The sequence below is a fragment of the Peromyscus eremicus genome, chromosome 3 (genome assembly GCF_949786415.1).
Source record: "Peromyscus eremicus chromosome 3, PerEre_H2_v1, whole genome shotgun sequence".
Classification (NCBI taxonomy): Eukaryota; Metazoa; Chordata; class Mammalia; order Rodentia; family Cricetidae; genus Peromyscus; species Peromyscus eremicus.
Genome location: NC_081418.1, coordinates 58,164,350 through 58,192,237, shown reverse-complemented (window position 1 = coordinate 58,192,237; position 27,888 = coordinate 58,164,350). Strand labels below are relative to the sequence as shown.

General features: G+C 49.2%; 1 protein-coding gene across 1 annotated transcript; it reads right to left on the bottom strand.

The window, feature by feature from the left end:
• Positions 1 to 260: 260 nt before the first annotated feature.
• Positions 261 to 27,888, bottom strand: Znf282 (zinc finger protein 282). The gene is made up of 8 exons (XM_059257683.1): positions 27,664 to 27,888; positions 25,065 to 25,484; positions 15,624 to 15,750; positions 14,710 to 14,829; positions 12,417 to 12,536; positions 10,660 to 10,773; positions 9,792 to 9,905; positions 261 to 2,677 (listed from the first exon to the last, which is right to left on the bottom strand). The coding sequence occupies exons 1-8, from the start codon at positions 27,826 to 27,828 to the stop codon at positions 1,854 to 1,856; spliced, it is 2,004 nt and encodes a 667-aa protein (XP_059113666.1). The 5' UTR covers positions 27,829 to 27,888; the 3' UTR covers positions 261 to 1,853.

The window sequence follows — 27,888 nt, the reverse complement described above, 5'->3', positions numbered from 1 at the left end:
TGAATTATTATCTTTGTATGCTTCTGAAAAGTAGTATATTGTCCCCTCCCAAACAATCCCTGAACTGGAGGGTCCCCTCCTACTCTACCAGAACTCCACTGAACACTCCCTTGCACATATTTCAAGATAACTTGTTTTCCTAAGATCAGCCTCCTTCAAAAAGCTTAGTGAAGAAATCCCAGCTTATTGGGTTGCAGTTCATTGAGGTCTGCTGTAGGATGCCATGCTGGAGGACCCCCCAGCTTTGGGAACATGCAGTCTGCAATCTGGATACCTTTTATTTAATTTCAAGAATTCCCTTTGCACGGCAAAAAGGGGTCTGAGGAAAGCGGAGCAGCGCAGATGAGCGGAAGGACAGAAGCAGAGCGCTCACAAAGGTGGTGCCATGAAATGCTGGCACCCGCCACGCTCCCTAGCTGGGAGAGAAACAGGATCCACAAGAGGAGCAGGAAAGCCATTTTTGACACAAACAAGGGTCCTGGGGCACGCCACCCCACCCCAGTGCCTGGCCATGCAAGATGCTGAAATGGAGACTGGCCCCCGGCTGCGGTGCTGGGAGCCATGGAGCGATGCACCAACATGAAAAGGAGTCCTTTGGGCGCTTCCCAAGGCGCCTGCAGGGTCAGAGCATAGTAGGTCTGTGTCCATGTCCATGAGCACAGTCAGTTAACAGATAGCACCAACTGGGATGCCCAGGGCAGGAGAGAGCTCAGGCGCTAGCACCCACTTGCCCAGCCCTCTTGGGCAGAGTCTCATTCCTTGGTGGCTACTCTGGCAGCCTGTCTTTCCTCACCCTGTGCCCTGGGAAGCTGGAGTAAATCATCAGGGTGAGGTCTGACCCAGGGCACCAGCTGCCTCTGGAGGGCCTGGCCTTAACTGTGCAGTGAAAAGCTGCTGCTGCACCTGACTGAATGATCAGAATTGGGAAAGACAGGCTGGGGGCCCAGGCTCACGTCAAGGAAGAAAGGGCCTTCCCAAGAACAAGCCTAGACATTTTACAGCCAATCAGTTCCCCGTTCCCAGTAACCCCAGGAGTTGGCCCCTGTTGCTTCTGAGAGAATTTGGGGGATCCGAGGAGGGAAGGGAGAGAGGAAAGAGACCAGGAAGGCCAGGTGAGAGCGGTCTGAGACCGACAGAGGTAGGCAGTGTGTGCGCTGGGGACACGGCACTGGGCTGGAGCCCGGTGCGGCTCGGCCACACTGTTCTCATGTGGTCTTGCTCAACAACTGTCTCACCGTGTCTCACTTTCCTCACTTACCACATCGGGAATATCCTACCCCACCTATCTCGAAGGGATAAGCTAAGGGTGTAAATAGATAACGGATAGAAAACACTTTTTAAAAAAGTACAAAGCGCTGTTAGAGCGCGAGGCAGTGTTGTCATGAGAATGTCACCCTTAGCGCACCCCTCGGTTTCCCATTGCATCTTTCTTTTTCAGGGCGTCTCCTCACCTTAGGATGGATCGTATTTCCTTATTTCAGAAGGGTTTTGAGACTCCCTGGCCACTTTCCCTGATCAGAATCTGTGGCCCCAGCGGCCAGTGGACACACTAGGAAGTTCGAGGCGTGTCCAAACGATTCCTACCGCCTTGCTGTCCCTCTGGAACCTTCCCTGGCCACTGGGTCCACCCTATGAGATGAGCTGGACTGTCCACGAGGGTTGGACAGTACTGGGGTACCCCGGTCCACCCTTTGGAATACCCTGTCTGGAGTGCAATTCCTGTGCCGATTTCCAGCAGGAGGTGGGGAGAGGGCGGGGAGGTGCGCTGAGAACCGTGGGGCAGGAGGGTTGGTCCTCAGGAACCCTGGCCCGCCCCAACTTCAGTCCGGTCCTCCCCGCCCTCCAGCCCAACCCTAGTCTCGCTCTGGCGGCACCTGGAGCGGCCGCGGGGCCCCCAGGCCAGGGCCGTTGTGCACGCGCAGGTGGTCCTTGAGTGACTCCTTGTAGCGGAAGCTCTTGCCACACTCGCCACACGTGTAGGGCCGCTCGCCCGTGTGGATGCGCTGGTGCTTTAGCAGGTTCTGCTTGCGGATGAAGCTCTTGCCACAGAGCGCGCACTGGAAGGGCCGCTCGCCCGTGTGCAGCCGCTGGTGGTTTTGCAGGTGCTCCTTGCGGCTGTAGGTCTTCTCGCACTCGGAGCATTTGTAGGGCCGCTCGCCACGGTGTGTCATCTGGTGGCGGATGAGGCCGGAGTGGCAGTTGAAGCTCTTCTCGCACTCGGCGCACTCGTAGGGCCTTTCCTTGGTGTGGCTGCGGTGGTGGATGATGAGGCTCTTGCGCACGCCGAAGGTCTTGCCGCACTCCAGGCAAGAGTAGGGCTTGCTGCGCGCGCCGTGAGCCAGGAGGCTCCGCCGCAGGCCGCCCGGGCAGCAGCTGCCGCAGCCATTGCCCGCACTTGCTCCCGTACTGCTGCCACTACCCGCACCAGTGCCGCCGCCGCCGCTGCCGCCGCCGCCACCGCCACCACCTCCCGCGCTGCCTTCCCCGCTGGGCTGAGTCTCGCCTCCAGTACTGCGCTCCCCGGGAAGCGCGGGGAAGCCGTCCTCCAGCAGGCTGCGGCTCCCGGGGCCTCCAGGGTTCTCCGGCACCGCCAAGGCGGGCAGGCTCTGCTGGTGAGGCTGGGGTTGCGGCTGCGCAGAAGCTGGGGTTGGATTCTTCACCAGCAAAAGGCTGTCACCTGGAGGCGAGGAGAGAGACAGAAGTGACACACTGATAGCTCTTCTTCAGGAGCCCACAGTGTCCTAGAGGGGGCTGGATCCTCAGGGCCTCGGTTTCTCTGATAGGCTGAGCCCGAATGCTCACCAAAGCCCCTGAGCATTAGGATTAGGGATAGGAAAGGCCTCCAGATACTTCTGCTACCCAGAAGTCAACTTCAAAGGTAGCCTGTTCAGGGGTCTAGAGTGCCAGCTCTTTCTCAAGATCTGGATTGGATTCCAGCATCCACAATGCAGCTCACAACTGTCTAACTCCAGTTCTAGGCGGGCGGGATCTGATGCCCTCTTCTGGCCTCCACAGACACCAGGCACGCACAGGGAGCATAGACATACATGCAAGCAACACCCCCTCCCCAACACACACACACACACACACACACACACACACACACATATTTAAAATTTTGTAAAGATAGACTGAGTTGGGTGTGGTGGCACATGCCTTTAATCCCAGCACTCGGGAGGCAGAGGCAGGAGGGAGGATCTCTGTGAGTCTGAGGCCAGCCTGGCCTACAGTGAGTCCAGTACAGCCAGAGCTGTTAGACAGAGAAAACCAGTCTTGAGGGAAAATAGCTGTAGTCTGAGGGACAATGCTAATTAATCTTCAGAGATTCTCTCAATGGGAAGGCGAGAATTTGCCCTAGGTGAAAACCCTCTAGAGGATTACCAGAATGGAGCACAGTGAGCTCAGGCCCAAACCTCAGAAGGATGTGCAATTAGGGCACCAGGCCTGAAAAGGCAAGTTGGGTGACTAGGATGGTGTGAGTCCTGTCAGGATTTAAGGGGGCCTGGCCTCTGACAAAACTGTAGTGTCATTTCACAGCATGGCTCACCAGGAAACTGCTTCTACCCAGGCAGTAGTGTCTTTCCCTTGCACCCCAGCATCTCCAGGCCAAGAGTCCCAAAGCTCTGGGTACCAGTGTGTGTGTGTGTGTGTGTGTGTGTGTGTGTGTGTAGAGGTGCAATGGGCAGAGTCCAGGCTCTTTGTGTCAGAACAATGACCTCAATTCCCTATATTTAGGAGTCTTATGCCTCCTCTTCTATCATACCGTGTTATGGGTCCCAGCTCCGCCCACCCAGGACCTGACCCCCATTCAGATGGTGAAGAAGGTGAATTTTTATCCACCCCTTTTGCTCCTCGGTACTCCCATTTGGGAGCAGGGTCAAATGGAGGCAGCTTCTCAGGTCACAACTACCATGTTTGTACCCCATCCTTGACTCACTGGCATCCAAAGCCAGCTCCTAAACACCACCTTACGCAGGCCAGGCTACCCTCCCTTCAGGCCTAGTGAACCCTGACCAATATTTCTATAGGAGTGGCCGGAGCAAAAGCCAAATGCATTCTCACCTGTATGCCGGATGCTCAAATGCACTATCCTGGCTCCACAGCATTGTGTGGGACTGGCTACAATGTGGGTTTGCTGCTTCTCCACCAAGGCCTGTTTCTTCACTCCTTTCATATGCTCATTAATTCCTGGGGAACCCACCTACAACCCCACCCCGATAATTCTGGAATCTCGGCAGGAGCAGAAGTCCACTTTCTCCACGGTCTGTCCTGCCTGCCACCCAGTCTTTGCTTTCTGTCCCAGTCCAGCACTCAGGGTCTAGCAGTGCAGTCACTCAGCAGCCAACACCCTGGTGGCTTTTGATCCTCCTCAGTTCGGTTGCCTAGAGAATCCCAATCCCCCAGCTTCTCTCAGGCACTTGCATGAGCTGAAGAAACCGCACACCTGTCCTGAGGGCCCTTCCCACAGGCCGGTGCCTGGGCTCTTGCCTTCAGTGACTTCTGCGTTCCCACCCTGCAATTGTGTTACCACACCCACCTCCTCTTCCAGCTGTGTCTCCTCCTGCGCCGCGCATGGGCGCTTCCACTTTCTAGTTACTGCCAGTGAAGATTCAGATACAAGCAAGAGACTGAGATCTGTAAGTAGGTGTGAGAAGTTTCCTGGGAGACTTCTGGAAGGTTCCTTATCCTTTAGAGCAGTGCTTCTCAACCTTCCTAATGCTGTGACCCTTTAATACAGGGTCTCATGTTGTGGTGACCCCCAACTATAAAATTATTTTCGTTGCTACTTCACAACTGTAATTTTGCTACTGTTACGAATCGTAATGTAAATATCTGTGTTTTCTGATGGTCTTAGGAGACCCCTGTGAAAGGATTACTCCACCCCCCAGAAGGAGTGGTGATGCACAAGTTGAGAAACATTGCTTTAGAGTTAGTAGGAACAGAATACTTTCCTCTTCTCATCAGGTCTGTATGTGATGCTTGGAATAGCTGATGGGATGTTGACATCAGCCCAAAGTTGGTACCATGGCAATGGTGGCCACTGAAAGAGGTAGAAAAAAACCTAGTTCCTCAAAAACATAGTTGGGTCCTCAAATCAAGTAAGCCTGACCCTGAACTGCCTGCTCTAGTTACAGAGAAGAATAAACTTTTTTATCCCTCAAGGTAGTTGAAATCAGGGCTCTAAAGGGGTTAAGAGTCCAGGTATTGGAGCTGGATAGATGTCTCAGTGATTAAGAGCACTTGCTGTCCTTCTAGAGGGCCTGTGTTAGGTTTCTAGCACCCACAAGGCTTCTCACAACCATCTGTAACTCTAGTCCCAAAGAATCTGATGACCCCTTCTGACCTCCTTGGGTACGCACACACATGTGCAAAGACATATATCCAGGCAAAAACTCATACACATAAAATAAAGGAAAAAATTATCCCAGATCCCATGTGCCCTGCCCCACCTGCCGCCACCTCCGCTCATTTCCCTGTTCTTTAACACAGCCATATTTTACCAGGAGTCAGAGCCACTCACATTTGCTCTCACCACTTCATCAACCCTCCCTGCCTGCTCAGGTTTGAATTCAGGACCTTACACATGCTGGGCAAGCATTCCACCACTGAACTACATCCCCAGCTGTTTTTGTTTTGTTTTGTTTTGTTTTTAAGACAAAGGTCTCACTATGTAGCCCTGGCTGGCTTTGAACTCACAGAGATTCACCTGCCTCTGCCTCCCAAGTGCTGGGACTAAAGGTGTGCGCCACCACACCAGCTAGAAACAGCTTTTGTGAAGGTCATGAATAATCTCCAGCCTCAGGGTCGTGAATAATCCAATAGCCTCTTCCATGCCAAGCATATTCAATCTCTCTTGGGAGATTGACATAACTTTTCCCTCCCTTCCATCCAAGAGATTATTTTCTTCTAGCCTCAGTGAGGCCATGTTTTGGTCTCTACTGAGATTTCTTTCCTTCACTGTCGTCTGTGTGGTTTAAGGGCTCACACAACCCACAAGCCTTGAAACAACTAATGTAATTATTTGATTCTTTGATCCTGGTCCTGGGAATGTAGCCTCTAAGTCCTTGGAGGTTTCTAAATTATTAACAGAAGTGTCCTTATTGCTCCAAGTGGGCACTGATGGAGTACGTTAATGGGCTCAGTGTGTACCCCAGACAGTTGCCACTAATAAGATGACTCAGGATGGGGCTGGCCATGCCAGCAAGATCAACTCCTAATTAAAGTTGGGATTTGTCACTCGACTTCGAGGGAGGGGATGACAGAGAATGAGTTGGATCTCATGGCGTTGACTCAATCAGTCAGTCACAGTCAAACTCTGGACACTGAAGCTTAGGGAAGCTTCACTGGGTGGCAGTACTCTGCATACTGCTACATATCAATGTGTTGGAAGCATGGAATATCCTGACTCCACTGGGAAAGGACCCAACAGACCTATCCAGACATCTTCCTTCTGCTGGTTCTGATTTGAATCAATTGGCTATAATAAAACTGCAATTCTAAGCACAGCGCATCCTTGAATTTTGCAGGGAATTCTATAATGTGTTTGAACTTGAGAGGCAGCAGGAATCCCAGAATTTGGAGTCCTGGGTAGAGGTGGCCTGAAGCCTCACAAACTGGATACTCATATCTGAAGTGAGTGCCATGTTAGACTCAACCAGGTAGATGGTGTCTGAAGTCATTCAACCTATCACGCTCTAAACTTTCTCTTGAACTCCAGACCCCTATACTCATCTACTCAGCTCACTTCTTGAAAGTCGCCTAAGATATGAATAGTCAAATGCAGAACACTCCGTTTCCATGGCTACTTGCCTGTTCCCCAGGCTGAGCATTTCAGCAAACCGTCCTGCCATGCACTGAAGCATTCCTAATGGCTCCTTCACACATGTCCCTTCTCTCCACGAGTACTGCTACTGCGCCTACTCTGACTTCACTTGGCTTATTGCAAACTTACCAACTTACAAACATTTCCTCAGCTTCCCATCTAGCTCTAAACCCACCATTCCCATTTCTGAACTGACCTTGTAAAAATGGAAACCAGGGGGCCGGACAGGACTGTTGAAGAGGATCTGGGTTTAATTCCCAGCACGGCCCCTCCATGGCAGCTTACCACTGTCCATAACGCCAGTTCCAGAGGATGCAATACCATCTTCTGGCCTCAGGCACCAAACATACATACAGTGCACATACATGCATACAGATAAAACACTCCAACACGTACAAGAAAAAAATGGCCAGGCACATTTGAGAGTAAGGCAATTAGATCTTGTTACATTACCCTATTGAACTCCCTCTGCTAGGCTCCTTCCTTATTAGATACAGTCCGGGGCTGGCATGATAGCTTATTGGATAAAGGCACTCAATTCTTGCCTGATGACCTGAGTGTGATAGCTAGAACCCACATGGTGGAAGGAGAGAACTGACTCCAACAAATTGTTCTTTGAGCACACACACACACACACACACACACACACACACACACACACACACACGATATAGGAGCTCTACCCACTGCCCCAGCCCCAGCTCCTAAAAGCTCCTAAAGCCTCCCTGGCTTTGCCCTTGCACTTCCCTCTAGTGTACTATTCCAGATAGGCCCGTGTCTCCTCTTTTTGGGGGTCTAGAGCACATTCAGCCCCCTTTCCCAGGAGGCTTTTCCTGGTTCTTTTGCCCTAAGCCCTCTTGCTTGCTCCCTTCTTCCTGATCTGGCACCTTGGCGCCCTGGCCACACTCTGCCTTTACTTAATGTGATTGCTTGTTGGCCTGTTTATTGCCCTTGTCCTTCCCACAGAGGAAAAGGTCTTCCTTCCCTGCCTGTCCTGTGTATTTACAACACCACAGAGCACTGAGTAGGCACTAGTAAATTACTGTTCAATAAACAGAAACTAGAAAAGGTGGGGCCCGTTCTTTTGACCCAAGGCAGTGGTTAACATGGAAATTTCATGAGTGCCTTCAAAACACAGGGCATCTGGGTAGAGAGGACCTAACTCAGCCTCCTCTGGAAGCAAATAGTAGCCAATGGACTCCAAACTTCTACCCAAACCTGCCTAATAGAGTCTCACTCACAGTAGTTTTTAGCGAACTAAATTTCCAATCTTTCCCTACAGTCTCAATTCACATTTAATACATAAAATAAGGAGCCTCTTTCACTGAAATACCACATCCAGCTGGGCTGAAGTCTGACCTTGAGTCCAACAAGGACACCCTGTGCGTGCACTCTCTCTTGTGCAAGGCTAGGACTTGGGAAGGAGGCTGGCCGGCCAGCTAGTACCTGTCCCTGCATCTTACCCTCTGCCTCTGCCACCCTCTTTCCTGCCAATCCCTTTCCAGAAGATTCTTACACATAACACCACATCTTCCAAAGCATCCATCTAGTCCATCTAGCTCTTCCTGGAAACCACTGTACTAAAGCTGCCATTAAACAAAAAAAAAGATTTATCTATGGGGCTGAAGAGATGTCTCGGTGGTTAAGAACACGTGCTCTTGCAGAGGACCCAGAGTCAATTCCCAGCACCCACCTGGGAGCTCACAATTGTCTATAACTCCAGCTCCAGGGGATCCAATGACATCCACATTTAAATGGTGCATAGACATACATGTGGACAACACTATACACATAAACTAAAATAAATCAATCCAAAGGTTTTAGAGATCTCATTCTACTTATATGTATCTGTGTGTGGGTGTGTACACATGAGTGCAATGCCCATGGAGGCTAAGGTGATAGAGCCTCTGGAGCTGGAATTACACGGGATTGGGAGCCACCTGCTGAGGGTGCTGGACACCAAAGATTGCTGTACTAGAGCCGTCTTAACCCCAAAGGAGCACGGGTGAAATGCTTTCAAATTCTAGTGTTAATAAGCAGGAGGCAGGTTCCCTCCAGGAGAAAGAGAGAAGCCTTACAAAAAGGCTGTAGTAACTGAAGGGACAAACATTTCTAGATCCTCATGCCTCTGCAACTCTGGGCATTGCCTCCCAAATGCTAGGGCTCAAAGCTGTCCCCCAAATAAAATACCCTGACTCAAAATGTTCTGTGAGTTATCATATCCAAACTAAAGTAGGAAATAGCCCTTTGCAAAGCGTAGCAAGTTTCCTGGGGGCTTTCCCAGATCTGTTGCCACGCCTGCACAGACCCAAGGAAAGGCTCCTTCAGGCCCACCTGGAGAAAGGGGCGGTGGGGCCAAGGACAAGGGCTGAGCAGACCTTCCTGGCAGTGCCTGCCGAGCTACTTCCCATGCCCTCCAGGCCGGACCTAAAGGGCAGGAATGTGCCTCCGTTGTTAGAATGCCTACCCTAGTACGTTTAAAGCCTTGGGTTTGATCCTCAGAACCACATAAAACCAGGTTTGTGGTCAAAGGCCTACAATCCCAGCACTGAAGAGGTGGAAACAGGAGAATCTGGAGTCCAAAGCCATCCTTGGCTACATGAGCCTTTGCCCAAAACACTCTAAAACATAAACTTTAAGTAAATTAAAAACACCAAATCTAGAAATGGTGGCTAGGGGCTACTGAGGTGGCTGCTACTATCACTTCTTCCAATGCCAGTGGCCAATCTTCTGGTTCTCCCCTACATCATCCTAGTTTGCCAACAGGTTGCAAAAATGACTGCTCTAAATTCCACTTCAAACGAGGACTCACACCTCTCCCATCCAGTGACAGTTCCTCCAGACTCTAAAAGGCTGTGACCAGCAAATCACCCGAGAAGGGAGTAGGCTGGAGAAAGCAGCTCTCCTGCTGCTTCAGCTGCTCCGAACCAAGGACCCCAGGCTTCTAGAAGAGGCACAGATTACTCACTTGGGCCGGAGTCTAGTCCAAGCTCTCCTTCCATCGAGTCACGTGGGCCCCATGGATACGGCTGCTCTTCCTGCTTGATCCAGGACAAAATGTCATGTGCTGAGATGAGAGATTCTGTTGTCAGGAAAAAAGGCAATCTTAAGACTTTATTCATTTTTCTCTGAGCATCCACTATCCACTGAACTCCAGAGAGACTATGCTGGAGGGAAGCTCAGCTTTGAAGGCCGGAAGAGTCACAGTTGGCTGGTCTGACCAATAGTGCAGAAGCAGCAGCCACTGACAAGCCATGGCAAGACCCGGGGACTCTGTGAGGGGACTGTGCTTCCATCTGCCTGGTCCCCTCAATGGACTCCTAGGCTCAATTTGCCATCCTCTCTCCCAGATACAGAGGGTAGGGTGAGACCTCCCCGCTCTACAAACTCACATAAACCATCCCCAGCCCAGAGGGGTGAGTTTCCCTAAACAGCTGGAACCTCCCCAGAATTTTCAGGGGAGATACAAATGAAATACAGAAAGGGACTGGAGGGATGGCCCTGTGATTAAGAGCACTTGCTGCTCTTGCAGAGGACCCAAGTTCAGTTCCCAGCACCCACATGGCAGCTCATAACTTTCTGTACTCGAGCCCCAGGGAATCTGGCCTCTGTAGGCACCCACATACAAATAAGTAAAAATAAAATAGGTCCTGGAAAAAAAAGGAAAAGAAATTCTAGAAAATATAAACTACTTGCTCTTTGACACATAAATACACATAGCTTTTAGAAGACTTTTGTTTTGAATCTTCAAAAAGCAATGCTAAGGTAATTTTTGTATCAGTTCCATGGACACAATGAATGCCAAATTTAGTAATTCCCTCTGACATCTCTCTCACCTGAGTTGGGATCTGTGGGAATATCTCTCTCTGCCAAGTCCTGCTGGTCCCACACACACTGTTGTTCCTCTTGCTTAATCCTGGACAAGAGGTCCTGGGCGGAGATTGGGGAGTCTACTCAGGAGAACAAAGGCAAAGGTATTAGAGAGGAGAGAATTCCCACCAGTCTGTGTTTGTAGTGACTCTGATTTCATGCAATTATTTGTTTTCCCTAAAAGTCAAGGATAAGAATAAATAAACTATCCCAATTAACTAAAGGTTGCACCCACTCTGGCCATAATGAATGGAGCTGTGGCTGAAGGTCAGTGAATGTCCCAGGGCAGTGAACAGGATATAGAATGTCTCCAGAGACTTACTAACCAGGATGAGTTCTCTCCTCTGGTGCTATGACCTCCACAGAAGGGACCTCATGCAGGCACTTCCCAGGAAAACAGCCTTCCCCGGGAAGCCTTTCATCAGTATCTGAATGGAACTTTTCTAAGACAAACATTTTTTTTCACAAGCTACTAACTGGTATTTAACACCTGTAACCCCCACACTTGGGAGGTGGAGGCAGGAGGATCAGAAGTTCAGGGTCACCCCTGACTACATAGTAAGTTTGAGGCAGCCTTGGCTACATTAGTCTCTGTATCAAAATTTTTTTTTCTTTCTTTTTTTTTTAATCAAACCCCAATTTATCCTTTACATAGCCTTTTTTTTTTTTTTTTTTTTTTTTAAATCTCTTAATGGTTTCTAGAGACTTCATACATTTAAGGAATCCATTTGACAACCAGTGAAGGCACAGATCCTGTCTGCCCTTCAGCTGCTGTCACTTGCCTGTGTGTCTCAGGCTTTCCTGGAGGAGGGATGGAGCATTCATTAGTAGCATATGGTAGCTACTTTTAGTGTCAACTTGGCAACAATACTCAGATATCTGGTCAAACATCATTCTGGATTTTATTATGAAGGTATTTGTTTTTTCAGGTGAGATTAACATTTAAGTCAGTAGACTAAATAAAGCAGATGATCCACTATAATGGGGATGGGCCTCATCCAACGTGGTGAAGGTCTTAATAAAAAAGATGGCCAACCCAGGGAAGAAGGGGTTCTGTCAGCAGACAATCTTGTGAACGGAGCTGCAACACCAGTCTTCCCAGATCCCATCCGGCTAGCCTACTTGCTAGCAAATTTTGGATCTGTCAGCCACTACATTAGCCAGTTAAACAAATCCCTCTCCATATGTACATGTACATGATCTCACTGCATACACACAAACCACTGGTTCTGTCTCCTGGAGAACTGGGCCTCATGCACACACCTGCCACAGCAGATTCTCATCTAAATACAGCCCAGCTGAAACACCATGGAGGGGCAGCTCCCCATGGCATGCAGCAACGGGGTGCCTGGCCTGGAAGTGGCAGCCCATAAACATTTGTGTAATGTATCTTTGGGTCTAGGAACAGATCTTATGGCTTCTATCTTCTGCCACCCACAGAGCCCAATAAAGTGCTTGTACTAAGCTGTTTTTATAGGGACAGAGGGACAATCCAAAACTTACTAGACAACGGAGAAAAAACCAAACAAGCAAGGCTGAATGTGGCTCTAGACCCTCAATGCTGAACTCCGAGTCTGTGCTCTGCAGAAGCCTTGTCTCAGCCCAGTTCCGCACTCATACCTCTTCCTTTGCTAGCACGGCCCTCCAGCCTGACACCCTCGGGGGCTACAGACCATTCCTCACCTCACCTCTCCTGGGCCAAGTGGCGATTTGGCTCACTTACCAGTGATGGATTCTGTGGGGATGGCTCTTTCTTCCAGGCCCCTCTGGGCCCGAACACACAAGGTTTCCTCTCGCTTTACCTGGGAGGACATGTCCTGTGCAGGCACCAGGGGCTCTGTTCCTGGGGAGAGAGAACCACACTTCTGAGAATCTTCTACCAGTATGTTGGTCACCGAGATGTTCCGCGGTCAGACTCATGGTTGTCAGCACTTCTAGGGGACAGTACAAGAGTCTTGGCTCCCTACTGGAGTCATATGGGACCCTGTGGAGCAGAAAGTCCCAGCAGCAGAGAAGTGAGAATATTCAAGAAAAAGGGATAAGAAAAAGGATATGATGATGGCTCATGGATGCAATCCTGGCAGTCAAGAGGCTGAGGCAGGAGGATCACCATGAGTTGGAGGTCAGTTTGAGTTACATAATGAGTTCTAATCCAGGTTAGGCTCAGAGTAAGACCATGTCTCAAAGAAGAGAGACTAGGCCAACAGCAGCATGAAGTATGAGAAGCCAAGGAGAGGCTTTGGAGACGGCGTAGCATATAACTGGTGGGGCTGACCAGACGTGGAGCATGTTTGTGCAGAAGTCACTTACCCTTGTTTTTTTTTGTTTTACACTAGTGGCCAGACACAAACATATTGCTCTATGGAGCAATCAGGCTGGGCAGAGGCACAACCAAATCCTGATGCTGGGTGAATAAAAAGTATCCTTAAGCATGAAAGCCAACAACCTTTATTTTTCACAGAATATGCTTTGTGACCAACAGGGCATTTTCTTCGGGAGCGTTTTAGGACAATGTAATAGCTCTTGGTGGAAGACAGCTTAGGCAACAGGAGAGACTGGGTGAGGACCTAAAGAGGGTGGCCCTGGTTCCACCACCATCCTGCTCCGTGAAACCTCCCTGAATTTCAGTCTGCCCATTTCATCTAAAGTGGGGGTAGTGGTCCTGGCTTTGTTTTGTGACTCATGATAACTCAGTGAAACTGCTGAGTTCACAGGGCCCAAAATGTAAAAATCTGCCATACAATATTAGAATCTGTAACCACAGCTGCCGAAGAATATCCGAGGTGCTTAATGAAGCCTGGGAAAGGCACTGAAATGAAACATCTATCATGTGAAATCCACAAAGACAGAGGCAGGCCTACCTTGCTGGGACTGCAGGAAAGGGAAGTGGGGAGGAGCCGCTAATGGTGTGGGGGAGTCTCAATCTGCATGTATGCCTTTGTACCAGAAGAGGGCATTGGATCCCACTATAGATGTGAGCCACCATGTGGGTGCTGGGAATAGAACCCAGGACCTCTGGAAGCGCAACCAGAGCTCTTAACCACTGAGCCATCTCTCTAGCCCCAAGTTAATAATTTAAAAGGGAGAATTTTATGACCAATAAACTATAATAAAACTGAAGATCTAAAAGGAGAAAGGATAGTGCTGGACATTCCCATGAAAATATTATTAAAAGACAGTGGTGGGGGCGAGAGCCAATGGGTGAGAGTTCATAAGTGAAGCAGAAGACACCAGTACAGCATCACTCCACACCTTGCCCAACACTGTTCAGGAAGCAGAGGCACCCAGGAAAGTCCTCCAAGGCACAGCTTGGGCTAGACCCTAGTGTCTTCCACCCCAGTAAAAGCTGCCAACTATGATATTCTTAGGACTAATGGTTTCTTTATGAGTGAGGGAAGAGACCTGGGGTGAGTTGGGAGGTGTGTGTATCAAAGCGAGAATAGGCTATGATGTATGGATTACACCCAGGCAGTGAACAACTGGCCAGGCAGAACCACACTTCTCATGCAGACTTCCACCACATCTGTCAGTCTCCCTGAGCCTGGGCCCGGGCCCTTTAGCTGTTCCTAGACCTAAGACCTCATGCACCCCATCATGTCTGGGAGGTGTCTCAGCTCAAGCCCTTCCTTACTTGGATTTTATTTTTTGAGATAGGGTCTCAATATGCTACCCTGGCTGGCCTTGAATTCTCTACATAGACCAGGCTAGCCTCACACTCACAGAAATCAACTTGCCTCTTACGCCTCTTGAGCATTAGGATTAAAGGTATATACCACGTCCCGTCTCTTCCCTGGCTGTAAGTTCAGAGCTATCAAAGGCCGATAAGTATGGCATGGTTTTAGGCCCTGAGGGCATGACCTGTGGTCATATTACAATTGTGGCAGCAGTGGGTCCTAGGAGCATTAAGAGCTGTTCTCTCCTGACCCACACAGAGTCAACTCCTTGTGTGAGTACAGGGTGCCCAGCTCTCCTCTCCTGCTCCTCCCTATTCCCACCCCTAGCTCAACAGCCATTACCTGTGTCTGCAGCCACTGGGATTTCTCTCTCTTCAGGATGCTGCTGCTCCCACACACAAGGCTCTTCCCTGGGTTCTGCCTGGACTGGAGCATCAGGCTTGGACACCGGGCCATCCGTGTCTGTGAGATGGAGAGAAAGCGGGAAAGAGGGGTTATGTGAAGTTGACTAGTGAATTCAGATTGAGGTGATGCAGCTGGGCTCTCTGGTACCAATGTTCCTCAGCATGGTAGTCATTAAGTAAGGAAGGAACCTTGAGAGCAAGCCAACAGGACCTGAGGCTTCTAATGTAGAAAGAACTGGTTTCCAAAAGTCAAGAGCACACAGCCCGTGGTTGACCCCAGGCTGCTAGGATACAACACAAGGAGGTATAAGCTTGCTATTTTATGGTACTCTAGAGTAACAGTAGTGTCACATACACTACCACAGTGACAGGCTCAGCTGTCACCCTTTTAATTTTCATCTTATCATAAAAAGATCTGTATTCCTTTCCATTAGGCTCCTTTATGCTATGGGATATTGCTTTTGTACACTGGTTTAATAAAACGCTGATTGGCCAGTAGCCAGGCAGGAAGTATAGGTGGGAAAAGCAGACAAGGAGAATTCTGGGAAGAGGAAGGCTGCATCAGAAGACGTCAACCCGTCGTCCAGGGAGCAGCATGTAATGATACACAGGTAAAGCCACGGAACACGTGGCGACATATGGATTAACAGAAATGGGCTGAGTTTAAGTGTAAGAACTAGTCAGTAATAAGCCTGAGCTAACGCCAAGTGGTTTTAATTAATATAAGCCTCTGTGTGTTTACTTGGGTCTGAGCGGCTGCAGACCAGGTGGGACACGGGAAAACTTTCAGCAACACCTTTACATCTTGAAGCCCTCAGCAGACCTCTGCCGGCAGAGGGGAGGTAGCCTTACCCAGGGACATGAGGGTTTTGTAGTTCTCCTTCACCAGATTGCTGTAGAGCTCCTTCTGCCATTCGTCCAAGTTCTTCCACTCATCCTCAGAGAAGTAGACAGCAATGTCCACGAAGGTCACTGGGACCTGGGCCAACAAGGGTTTCAGTAAGCAGCCTGCTGCTGTTCCTCAACCCCCTCTCCTGGGGCCACAGAGCCAACCTACCTCAGAGCTTGGCCTCTGTTCCCAGCACCCCAATTTCTACATCCCAGGTCCCATCCATTCAGTCCTATGGATTCAGAATCCCCTGTAGCTGGCCTTCCTAGGTAGCCAACAGCAATGCTGTCAGTGCTGCCCTTTTATTTATTTACTGTGTGTTGTCATGCGTGTAAAAGCATCTACGCAATGGCACACATGCAGAGGTCAGAGGACAACTTGCAGGAACTGGTTCTCATATTCCACCAGGATCCAGGTTGTCAGGCTCAGTAGCAAGAGCCCTTACCTGCTGAGCCATCTCTGGGCTCTCTTTTCTTTTTTCATTAAGCACTTACGCCTGTCTTTTGCTATTTCAGACAATTAGACACTGAAGGCAAAGCCATAGTCAGTGTGCGTCTTTGGGAGTTCAGGATAACAGGGATATGAGAGATACCAAGCGTGGGAAACAGGAAGCCAAGAACTGTAAAACTGAGTAACAAAACCTGTATTTCAGGTCGGATCACCTGTGTGTACACAGTTAATTTTTTTTCAAGATTTAATTATTTTTACTTTATGAGTGTTTTGTCTGCATGAATGGCTGTACACTATAGGCTTGCAGAGGCCAGGTGAGGGGCTAGATCCTCTGGAACTAGAGTTACAGTGGTTGTGAGTCTCCACTTGGGTGCTGGGAATCAAACCTGGGCCCTCTAGAAGAACAGGCAGTGCTCTTAACCACTGAGTCATCTTTCCAGCCCCCCAAAGTTAAATCTTGTCACCAAAACGGACAATCCAAAGGCATGTGCCTCAGCTCCAGGATGCTGCCCTGTCTTATGAGGAAGTCCTGCTGTAGCTGTGGCTACCGTCAGTCAGTCACTGCCAGTCCAGGTACTCTGATCTGCTGTAGAGAGCTGCTGTTTCATTCTGACCGGGAGCCTCGTCCATACTCATTTCAGCCTCCACCAGCACCGCCTCACTCCGAACCAAGTTGTTTCACTTCCATTAAGTAATCCCAGAACTTCCCTCTCTGACCACACAGGCTTCCTTCCTACCCCTCTCACATCCCTACTGAACCCGCTTCGGACTCTCACTCTGAAATCCACCCAGCCCTACACGCCTGCATGTTCAGGGACAAAGCTGGCCGTGTGGGATGCTGGTGTGAATGACGAAGAGCCGGCAGGGCCAGGTGCAAAGCTGCTGGGTGCAAGGCCTGCCAGCCCACAAGCAGGTGCATGACACTGCGAGGGACCCCATGCAGGTGTGATATGCACAACTGTGTGCAGGGGCCACGGCTCCCTGTCCATCACTAGAATTAGAACGAGAACTCCTACCAATCTGGGGAAACATGCGACCCCCTTTCTCCATTTTATTTCCCGGTTGCTAGATGAAACCAAGGAATTCTGCAATCAACATCTGCTCATGCCAACTGCCCCAGGGCTGCTTTGGAAGCCCTGTGTTGACATCTTGTCATGTTCCCCAGGGAGTTTACTGCAAACTTCACTCCCCAAGCCCTGTCTGGCCTCCCGGCATCTTCTCCTACCTCTCCCTGACCCTGGCTGGTGTTAGGGAGCTCCTTCTTTGCCCTTTTCTTCTTGCTAAGTCAAACCTGCCATATTCATTCTATGTTTCTCCTCTGCCTCCCATCTGCAAAAGTTAATCCAAACAGTGTTGACTCTTTCACATCTCTGGTTTCTCCCTCTCACTGGCTCTTTCTCCTGAGGGTCATTTCAACCTAAGAAAAACTGTCATTCACTCAGACTGGAAGATGGCTTAGTGGGTAAGGACACTTGCCACCAAGTATGACGACCAGCTTGATTCCCAAAACCCACATAGTGGAAGGAGAGAACTTATTCCTACCTCTACACCTGTGTTATGGGGGGGGGGGCACACACAAAATAAATAAATAGATGATTGATAGATACATAGATACATACATAGATACATACATTATATATATATATATATATATATATATATATATATATATATATATATATATATATATATATATATATATATATATATATATATAAAACCCAGCTGGGTGATGGTGGCGCACGCCTTTAATCCCAGCACTCGGGAGGCAGAGGCAGGCGGATCTCTGCTATCTCAGTTCACTCTGCTCCTGCTCTTTACTTGGGATATCCTAAGAAAAGTCTGTTTGTTTGGTTTTTTTCTTTTTCAAAATCCATATACATTTTAGCTCTCTAAAATCTAACATCTATTCTCTAAAACCAAACTATATCCTGAAAATTCACCCATGACTTGCTGCTAAACTCTCCCTTCGCTAGGCCAGACCACCGTTCTGGAGCTTCCTTTTGGGGTCCTGTGACTGCGTCGCCTGTCACTCAGCTGGCTCCTGTCCGCTCTGCTGTTTCTCCTTCATCTCCTTAGACGAAGCTCTGCTGTTATCCTTTGCTGTTTCTTCTCCTTTCCATTGTTTTTATTGTAACTGTTACCTCTCTGAGGATGGCTTCCCTTGTCCCCTTCAAAGTTCTACAGCCTTCTAAGTCACTTCTTCAATCACCTGTGAGTACCTAACACTAAATATATCCACGGTGTGTTCACCATCTGCAGTACAGCTGATTCTTCACTTTATTTTACCATTCCTTTGGAGAGTAAAAACTTCAGAATAATTTCTATACAGTTGGAAACAGACATCCCTCTTTAAAAGCTTCATGGTGGCAGAATATAGAAATCTAAGACATGGTCTGAGATAGAAGGGAGTCTGAGGACCAGCTTCAGACAGGAAAGACTTCCCATGAATTAGCTAGGAATCCATCAGTGGACACGATAAGCCTAAAGGATCAGAGAGAATATCCTTCCTAGACCTAACAGATAAAGAGAATGCATCTTGAACACCCAAGAACATACAGTGAGCCATTAACTGTGGTAAGCAACATTCATGAACACTCTCCTGGCACTCTAGAGTTGTAGTGGTTATAAAATATACCTGTAATTTCTTTTTGTGCGTATGTGTTCATGTTTGTGTGTGCAGATTCACATATGGGTATACCTGTATGTCTGGGTATCCACCTCCTTTGTGACAGGCTTTCAATGGCTTGGAGCTCATCAATTAGGCTAGACTAGCTGGCCATCAAGCCCACGGGATCCTTCTGTCTCTACCTCACTAGCATGTGATTCCAAGCACACACCAACATGCCTGGCTATTTTTCATGGGTTCTGGGAATCAAACTCAGGTGTTTATGCTTGTCTGGCAAGCATGTTACTGATTGAGCTATCTCAATAAACATTTTTACACCCTTCAAGTTGGAAGAGCCTAATTCTCCATCTCTTGAGTGCAGGCAGGATTTAGTAACTCACTTCTAGCAAATGAAGTGAAATTGTATAGCATAGAATACACAACACCCATCCTAGTCTCTTTCTTTGAATCCCTCATTCTAGGAAACAGGGAGGTAGCTTCTATGTTATAAGTAGGTTCAAGCAGTCTTGGGGAGGTCCAATCAACCAGGTAAGGGAGTTATAGTCAACCTTCAAATGACAGCATTACCAGTCAAAGGCCACACTGACACCTCACAGGACTGACTGAGTAGAACCACCCAAGCTGTTCCTGATTCCTCACTCACAGAAACTATCAGATGATTTATTTTTTAGGCTACCATTTTGGGGTCATTTGCTGCCTGTCAACAAATAACTAACAATGACTACATAGTGTTTTCCCATAAACAAAATCAATGACTTCTCGTAACTCCAAAAAGCAATTACAATGTCATCTTCATGTTATAAATGAAGCTCAAAGGGACCAACTAGGAATTTGCTTCACTACTTACACGTCTTTAAGGAGAAACTGAAGAGCCTCAGAGACAACAAAAGTACACTTGCCCAATAGCAGGAAAGGCAGCAGGGCAGCACAGTGAATGCAAACCCAGGCCTGCTGATTCCGTTATCATGCAATGGCACGGGGCAACGTGAGACTCCTACCGCTTCATCCAACCATCAGAACAAGTGGCAGGAGGTAAGGACACTGCACATGTTAAGGCACACGGTACAGACAAAAGCAAAGGGACACACGTGACTGGATGCTGATCATGCTACTCAGGCAATATATATGAAAATCACAGTTGACGCAAGATCCACTTAGGGCTATTGCAACTCAATTTCTTACAGCCTCGATACACAGATGTCGGGCAGCTCTTCTGGTAGTGTCAATAGACTGGGCGTCCCATTGGATACAAAGACATACTGAGACATGGTCCCTTCCCAGGAGCTCTGAGCTCTTCAATGAAAGACTAAGTAAACGTGTTCCACATGCCATCTCTAAGCTGATCGCCACTATAAACACAAGGCACAGTCATGAACCAATAATTTACATTCTGAGTAGGGAAAGCTAACCAAAAGGAAAAAAAAAGTAAATATTCAAGAGTCAGGAAGAACTTGGTACTCACTGTTGCTTATCTGTCCATTTGGACAGGGTCCTGCTATGTAGCTCAGGCTGGCTTTGAACTCAATACATATCCCAGGCTGGCTGCAAACTCAAAATCTTCCTACTTTCCAAATGCTGGTATTCCAGGCATGTGCTACCACACTCACTTGGGGCTTGATTCCTTGGTAATCAGGTGACCATGGAAGGGCACACTGATTAAGTAACAGCTAAGCAAACTCCAGTGGAATTGGGGGACTGACTAGAGAAGCAGATAATCAGGGAAGGAGCTTCCTGGAGGAATGTCCCTGTGGTAGGAGCATCTTATGATGCTGGAGAACAGCAGGAGGCCAGATGTCTGGCAGGTACTAGGCAAGAGGGAGTGTGGTGGGGATGAGGTCAAGAAGATAGCAAACTTGGATGTCTATTTGGAATGAGATGGGAAGCCAGGGACAGGTTTGAGGACTCAGTGTGTGGAGGCACCTGCCACCAACCCTGACAACCTGAGTTCCATCCCTGGGACCCACAAGGTAGAAGGTCAGAATCATCTCCGACAGGTTGTCCTCTGATGTCCACAGACATGCTGTGGTACACACCCTTCATCCCCCTAAATTAAATGTAATTAAAAAAATGAAACCAAAGATTGCATGTAAACTACATTTAAAAAAGAAAAAGATGAGAAGCCATTAGATGGGTATAGTATGACACTTTTTTTTTTTTAAAGACAGGGTCTCATATATCCCTGGGGTGGCCTTGAAGTTGCTGTGTAGCCTAGGATGATCCTCCAATTCAGACCCTCCTGCTTCCACCTCCAAGTGCTGTGATTACAGGCATGTGCTGCCATGCCAAAGTTTATGAGGTGCTAGGGATCAGTCCGTGCATGTTAGGCAAGCATTCTACCAGTGAGCCACATCTTTAGCCCACGGATGAGGTATGTGAATGGGATCACTGTGGCTATTCTTTCAGGAATATACTGTAGTATGGGACCTAAACAAGGATGGAGAACAGGAGATAGGTCAAGAGACTGAGACAATAAAAAGGCAAGACGAGACTGGCTTAAAGCAGGTGATGGGGGGGGGGGCTGGAGAGATGGCTCAGAGGTTAAGAGCACCGACTGCTCTTCCAGAGGTCCTGAGTTCAATTCCCAGCAACCACATGGTGGCTCTCAACCATCTGTAATGAGATCTGGTGCCTTCTTCTGTATACATAATAAATAAATAAATCTTTAAAAAAAAAAAAGAAACTGCTTTAAAAAAAAAAAAAAAAAAAAGCAGGTGATGGGGCCGGTCAGACTATGGAGGTGTACCAGAGGAGGAATGTGAGAAAGACAGCAGCTGAGCAGCATCCTAGGGCTTTGATCTGAAGGCTGAAAGGATGGAACTGTCACCAGCAAAGATGAGGGAGACTTTGGACAAAACAGGCTTCAGGCAAAAGACCCATAGTTTAGTCTGGTCCTATTAAATCCAGGATGCTGAGTTAACAGGAAGAAATGTGAATCTGACATCCAAGAAGAAAATATAAGAGGGATATATGGGAAAGGGTGCATCTGAGAGTCACAAGCCAATAGACTGCAGTTAAAACCATGGGTCCGGATGAAGTTATGAGTGAAGGGGTGCAATGCTGACTGACCCAGGACCACTCCACAAACACTCCGAAGATGAAAAGAGGAAGCCAAGCCAGCAAGGCAGACTGAGGACCAGTAGCTAGCGAGACAGAGAATGAAGACAGACAGGCATCCTAGAAGCCACATGAAAGATGTTTCAAGGAAGGAGTAGCCACCTGCTACTGGTGATGGGATTAAGAGGATGATGACAGAGACCAGACTAATGGTCTTATACCGAGGACAGAATGAAGGTCTTAGGAAGACCAACAGGAGAGAAAGAGGGGATAAAAAGTCTGATTGGCGTTGGTTGTGGAGAGAGTTATCCAGTTACCAGTGTACTGGAATACTGAGAAGAGATGAACCTGTTCAATGAGAACAAAGGATCCAGACAGCCCAGTCCCTCCACTACATGAAGTACACGGAAGGATAAGAAGTGAAGGGAGAGCCTGCAGATTTCAAAAAGTCCTAGGCCAGCAAGATGACTTAGCGGGTAAAAATTTGTGCCTCACGCCTGGTGGTAGCGCACCCCTTTAATCCCAGCACTTGGGAGGCAGAGGCAGGAGGATCTCTGTGAGTTTGAAGCCAGCCTGGTCTATAGAGCAGTTCCAGGACAGCCAGGGCTGTTACACAGAGAAACCCTGTCTTGGAAAAGAAAAAAAAAAAAGTATGCCTCAGAAGCAGTTCAACCCCAGAACCCACACTACAGAGACCCAAGTCCTGAAAACTGTCACCCAATCATGTACGACTCTTTAAATTTTGATTCAAACAAAGAAATGGAGAAAAAAAACCCACTGAAAATCTGAACATCATGGTGGAGGTGGTGGAGGCAGGGTAATATGGAATTTGTCATACTCTAAAACGAGTCCTTACAATTTAGAGTGATACTGAAATATTTATGAGTAAGACGATGACGATGATGATGATGATGATGGTGATGATGACGATGATGATGATGATGATGATGATGATGATGATGATGAAAGACAGGGTCTCACTTTGTAGCCCTGGCTGGCCTAGAACTCACTATGGAGACTAGATTGATCTCCTACTCACAGAGGTTTGCCTGTCTCTGCCCCACAGAGGCTGGGGTTAAATGCACGCAGCACGATGGCCAGTATAAATAAAATCACTGATGCCTAGGATTAGCTTCAAAATAAAACAAGGTTGGGAAATGAGTAGAAAAAACAAGCTCGGCCAAGAGTTTGAATGCTGAAGCTCATGATGGACACTCAGGGGCCCCTCACAATGTTCTATCTGCTTCGGTACATATTTGAAGAGCCTGTAATAAAATGGTAGGGAGGTATTGGATGTAACAAATATAGAGAACTCTTTCAAGGCATTTTTCTGATGATGAGAAGGAGAATGAGAATGAGGCAGAAGGAGGTGCAGGGTCCAAATAGGAGTACAGTCTTCGCATGATGGTGAAGATGATTTTAAGATAGAGGAGACAGCTGATGATGTAGAAGGAAGGGTACGGGTGGACACAGAGCCACAGAGGCAGGTGGAGGCAGAATCCACGTACACCAAGATGGCAGACCAAGGAATGAACTTCTATACTTCTATTTATGGAAGCATCTTTTTTGTTTGCTACATTTCCTTGCATGAGCATGCATGTAACAGGACAACTTATGGGAGTCAGTTCTCTCCTTCTATGTGGTGATATTTTACTTGTGCTGAAATGTGGTGATATTTTATTTGTGCTTTAATAAATAAAGCTTGCCTGGAGATCAGAGGGAAAAAACAGCCATTTATAAGTAAACAAAGAAGTCAGGCAATGGTAGCACATGCCTTTAATCCTACCATTTGGCAAGCAGGGATCTGTCTGGATCTCTGTGAGTTCAAGGCCACACTGGAAACAGAGCCAGATGTAGTGGCACATGCCCTAAATTCCAACACTAGTTAACCATGGAGGTCTGGAGGTCTGTACAGACAGACAGGAAGTGACAGAGCTGGGCAGGAAGAGGAAGTGATGTAGCTGGACAGAGAGAGCAAATCAGACGGCAGAACAGCAAGGCATATAGGCATGGGTAGACAGGAAGTAAGGCGCTTTTGGAAGCTGAGGTATTGGTGAGGGGAAGTTAGCTTGTGGCTGTTCCTATTCCTCTGATCTCTCTCAAGCTTTAACCCCTGTACCTGACTCCATGTTTTTTATTTAATAAGACCATTTAGAAATTCGTCTACACTTCTTCCGTCTAGGTCCCCTGGATCAAACTTAAATCATCAGCCTTATCTGCGAGTGCCTTTACCAACCCATTGCCAGCTCTGTTTTGCTTTGTTTTTTAATTTATTCATTTTTTTTGTTTTGTTTTGTTTTGTTTTGTTTTGTTTTCGAGACAGGGTTTCTCTGTGTAGCTTTGCGCCTCTCCTGGAACTCATTCTGTAGCCCAGGCTGGCCTCGAACTCACAGAGATCCGCCTGGCTCTGCCTCCTGAGTGCTGGGATAATTTATTCATTTTTAAGTGTGTGTGTTCCACGAATGAATGCTGGTAACCAGGAAGGACATTGGATCCCTACTGGATCCCCAGGAACTGGAGTTACAGACCGTTGTGAGCCACTTGACCTGGGTGCTGGGAATTGAACCCGGGTCCTCTGGAAGAACAGCCAGTGCTCTTAACCACTGAGCCATTTCTCTAGCCTTGGTTTTGTTTTATTGAGAAAGTGTCTCACTCTATAGACCTGGGCTGGCCTAGAACTCACCATGTAGCTCAAACTGCCTTCGAACACATGGCAATCCTACTGCCTCAGTTCCTCTAGTGCTTAGATTCCAGGTGTGAGCCACCATACCCAGCTTTGGAAGCCTCCATTCTCTGAGAAATACAGAACAGGGCCATCGACTTGGGAATGCAGTGTTGATGAACCAAGAGGAGAGTGGAAACGGGAATAGAACAGAACTCTATAAATTCCAGAAGGGCCCACCTGAAATCAGTGATCATAACTCAAAAACGATTCTAGGCTGCATGGTTTTGAGCCTTTCTCCAGTTCAGACAAGCACATACACTGTCACATGAGTAAAACCAAGCAGTAAGACCCATAGTTCTACAGACAGCTAAACGACTCAGGGAAGCTGGAGCAAGATCAAAGCCTCTAACATAAGCACATAGGGTCATTGTGGGGAATGGGGCCAGCTCTGCACTCGGGACCAAGTGAAAGGCATAGCACAGGCTTCCCATAGCCACCGAGACAACATGGACCAGTGAAATCTGCTACGCTTGACAAGGCAAAATCAAGGGTTTGTTCACCTGTGTCGGTCCTCACCTCTAGCCCTGCCCCTGTCTCACCACATACCTTGGGGGCCTCCCCCTTGCTGCCCGGGGGCAGCCGTAGGACCCAGAAGTTCCGGTTGCGAAGCAGGTTCTCCAGGTTCTCCAGGCGCCGCTGCAGCAGCCCGTACTCCTGCAGCAGGGTCCCCAGCACGGCCCACTTGCTCTCCATGTGGTTCCCAAACTCCACGGCTGTCTTCTCGCAATCCGCAAGCTTCTTCTCCGCTGTTCCTGTGCGTCCCTCCAGGTTGAGCAGCTGGCTAGCCTGGGCGTCCACCTTCCTCTCTACAGCCTGAATGGCAGCCACCACGGTCCAGAGTGAGATCTCTGCTGTGGGCAGCTGGGGTTCGCGCATCATGCGGTCAGGAAAGACAGGGGCCCTATCTGGGAAGGGCGGGAACTGAAAAGGCATGGGTCGCCTGGCATCCATGTCCCATTCTTGAGCCTGGGTACAAAGGGAGAAGGGGACAGCTCAGGATAAGAACATGTGTGAGAGAGAAGGGGGCCTAAAATGGGATAACCAATCAAATGCTATGGAATACCTTCCTTCTACCCAGCCTGCACCTCTGGCTGTGCTCTTTAATGACGTCAGTGATAGCGAGAGCAGCCACCCATCCATCCCACTAACCACTCTTCCACTTCCTTCTTATGAGAGCCAGGCTGGTTGCTAGTTCACCTGCCTTGGTCCCCGGCACGTCTAGGGCATGGCCTCCTGCCTAGCATGTCACAGGCCTTTCTCTGAACAGAACAGCCCAGCCGCTTTCCTCGTGGGCCACACCGAATGACAAACCTGCCATGTGGCTCTCACTCTTTGTTTCAAGGGAGGAATTTCCGTGTAACTTGTCTGAAGTTAATCTTCTGAGCAATCTCTCTTGCAGGTTAGGGCAAGAATGATCATCTCTGCTTTACAGATGACGAAATTGGGGAACAAAGAAGCAGCTGGTCATTCTTGAGCACCACCCTGCACCGCCAGCTGGTTCCAGGTGCCACAGGTAACACAAACACTTTGCAGACTCGCAGCCCCTGTCACTCCTACTAGGCCTACCAGCCAGAGGAGGCCGAGCACCTAGGCTAGACAGCCTACCAGGAGTCGTTAAGTCCTACACACAGCTACTTTTTCATAACTGTGCAAAAAGGAAAACAAGTTTACCAGGCAATATCGCTTATTAGGAAGAGGGGACATTCTTCCGTCCCATGAGGACTAAAGGGAAAAGCTCTACCCTTCCTTCTCTACTTCCGGACGAGGGGGCTCCCCATGGCCCAGAGCCTCCTTCTTTATTTTCCAGGAGGTACAGGCTGGGAGCTGAGCCCTATGGCAGAGAAAGGAGCGTGGAGGGTGGCCAGGGTGTGCTGGATGACAACAGGGGCTGACAACGACTCTCGGTCCCACACGGGACAGGGAGAAGCGTCCCTTTCTCTTTCTGTCCTCCCTGCTTCTGCCGTTGGGAAAAGTGGAATCCTACAGCTGTGAGGTGAGCTAGACAGGCCTTCGACAATACTACAAACTACTTTCTCAGATTCAGAGAAGCTGTGACAGCCAGAGGACCACCCCACAGTGTCTAAGAATTCTTCTCCGACACGGAGAGAGAAGAACAGGGCCCCAGGAACGGCAGCCCCTGCCGGGTCCCGGTGGCTGGATGGCCGGCCATCAGTGCCATCCACAGGGCTTATGGAGGCTTCACCAGGGCCTTGTCCAGAGAAGGGGTAAGAGTGGCAGTGGAAGTTCGGGAACTCAGAGGCTGGTGCATTTCACCAGGTTTGAAGACCTACTGCTGATCCTTTTGCTCAAAACCAAACACAGTGACTCCAGATTGACTTGTCAAGTCCTAAGTCCTGGCTGAGAGTCAAGTGGGGACACCGGGGCCTTCTGTGGAGTCCAGTCCCAGGGCAACTCAAAGCCTCCCCTGTGAGACAGTGATCTGTAGCCACTTGAATCCTCTTCCCCTTGTGTTTTATACCCAAGGCCGTGCCGGCTGAGTCCTAGGCACCCTGAGATCACTTGCGGAGCCTAAAGAAACAACTGGAGCCTTCTCTCTCACCCCCAGGACCCCAAGACAACGCTCAGGGATGCGGTTTGGGCGTAGTCAGTTGTCTTAAGCTGCTCAGGCGATTCCAATATGCAGCCAAGTTTGCTAAACCAAGGCGACAAAGTCCCCTCCCAGGCCCTTTGCCTGGCTCACCCCTTGTACAGAGGAAAAGTGGGCTGCTCTTTATTCTCGGAGAAAGACAGTAATAAAACAGCTTTAAACCCTTTTATTAAACTGACTACAGTGTAAACATGGTAGAATTGTTCCCTCTGTGGGTCGGGAAGAGGCCTGTCGCAAACCCAGGCGGGTCGGACGCCAAGAGGAACCCCGGTCCCGGCTCAGTGAAGCGGCCACGGCCGCGCCAGGTCCGGGGCAGCACAGCCCTGGTTCCTGCATCCCATGGGCCCTGGGCCCAGGCAGCACCGGCCCGGGCAGCTGCTCCGTGGCGGCGCGCAAGGGCCTGGCGCTCGGGGCCTGCGCCGGGCCCGCTTCGGCGGCCGCCCGGGACCGCGGCAGCCGCGAGGCTCCCCGAGGCCCGGCCCCGCCCCGCCCCCACGGCAGCGGCGCGGCCATGGCGCCCGCGGGCGCTGCACCCACCTGCATGGGCGGCATTCCCTCGGCCATTTCCGCACGCAGCGCCGGCTCCTGGTGGCAGACCTCCTCCGGGGGCAGAGCCTGGGCCCAGCTCCAGCTCCCGCTGTCCAGCCCCAGGCCCTGGATGCCCAGCTGCTGAGGCTGCGGCCGTGTTGACACAAACTGCATCCTGGGAGTGCTGTTCCCCGCTCGGGCCGGCCAGGGAGAAGAAGAACGTTTTCCAGGCGC

Coding starts and splice junctions, on each gene's coding strand:
- Znf282 (XM_059257683.1), bottom strand. CDS start 27,828: ATGCAGTTTGTGTCAACACGGCCGCAGCCTCAGCAGCTGGGCATCCAG. Junction 14,830..15,623: donor CAAAACCCTCATGTCCCTGG/GTAAGGCTACCT, acceptor TCCATCTCACAG/ACACGGATGGCCCGGTGTCC. Junction 12,537..14,709: donor CCCAGTGGCTGCAGACACAG/GTAATGGCTGTT, acceptor CTCTCTCCCCAG/GAACAGAGCCCCTGGTGCCT.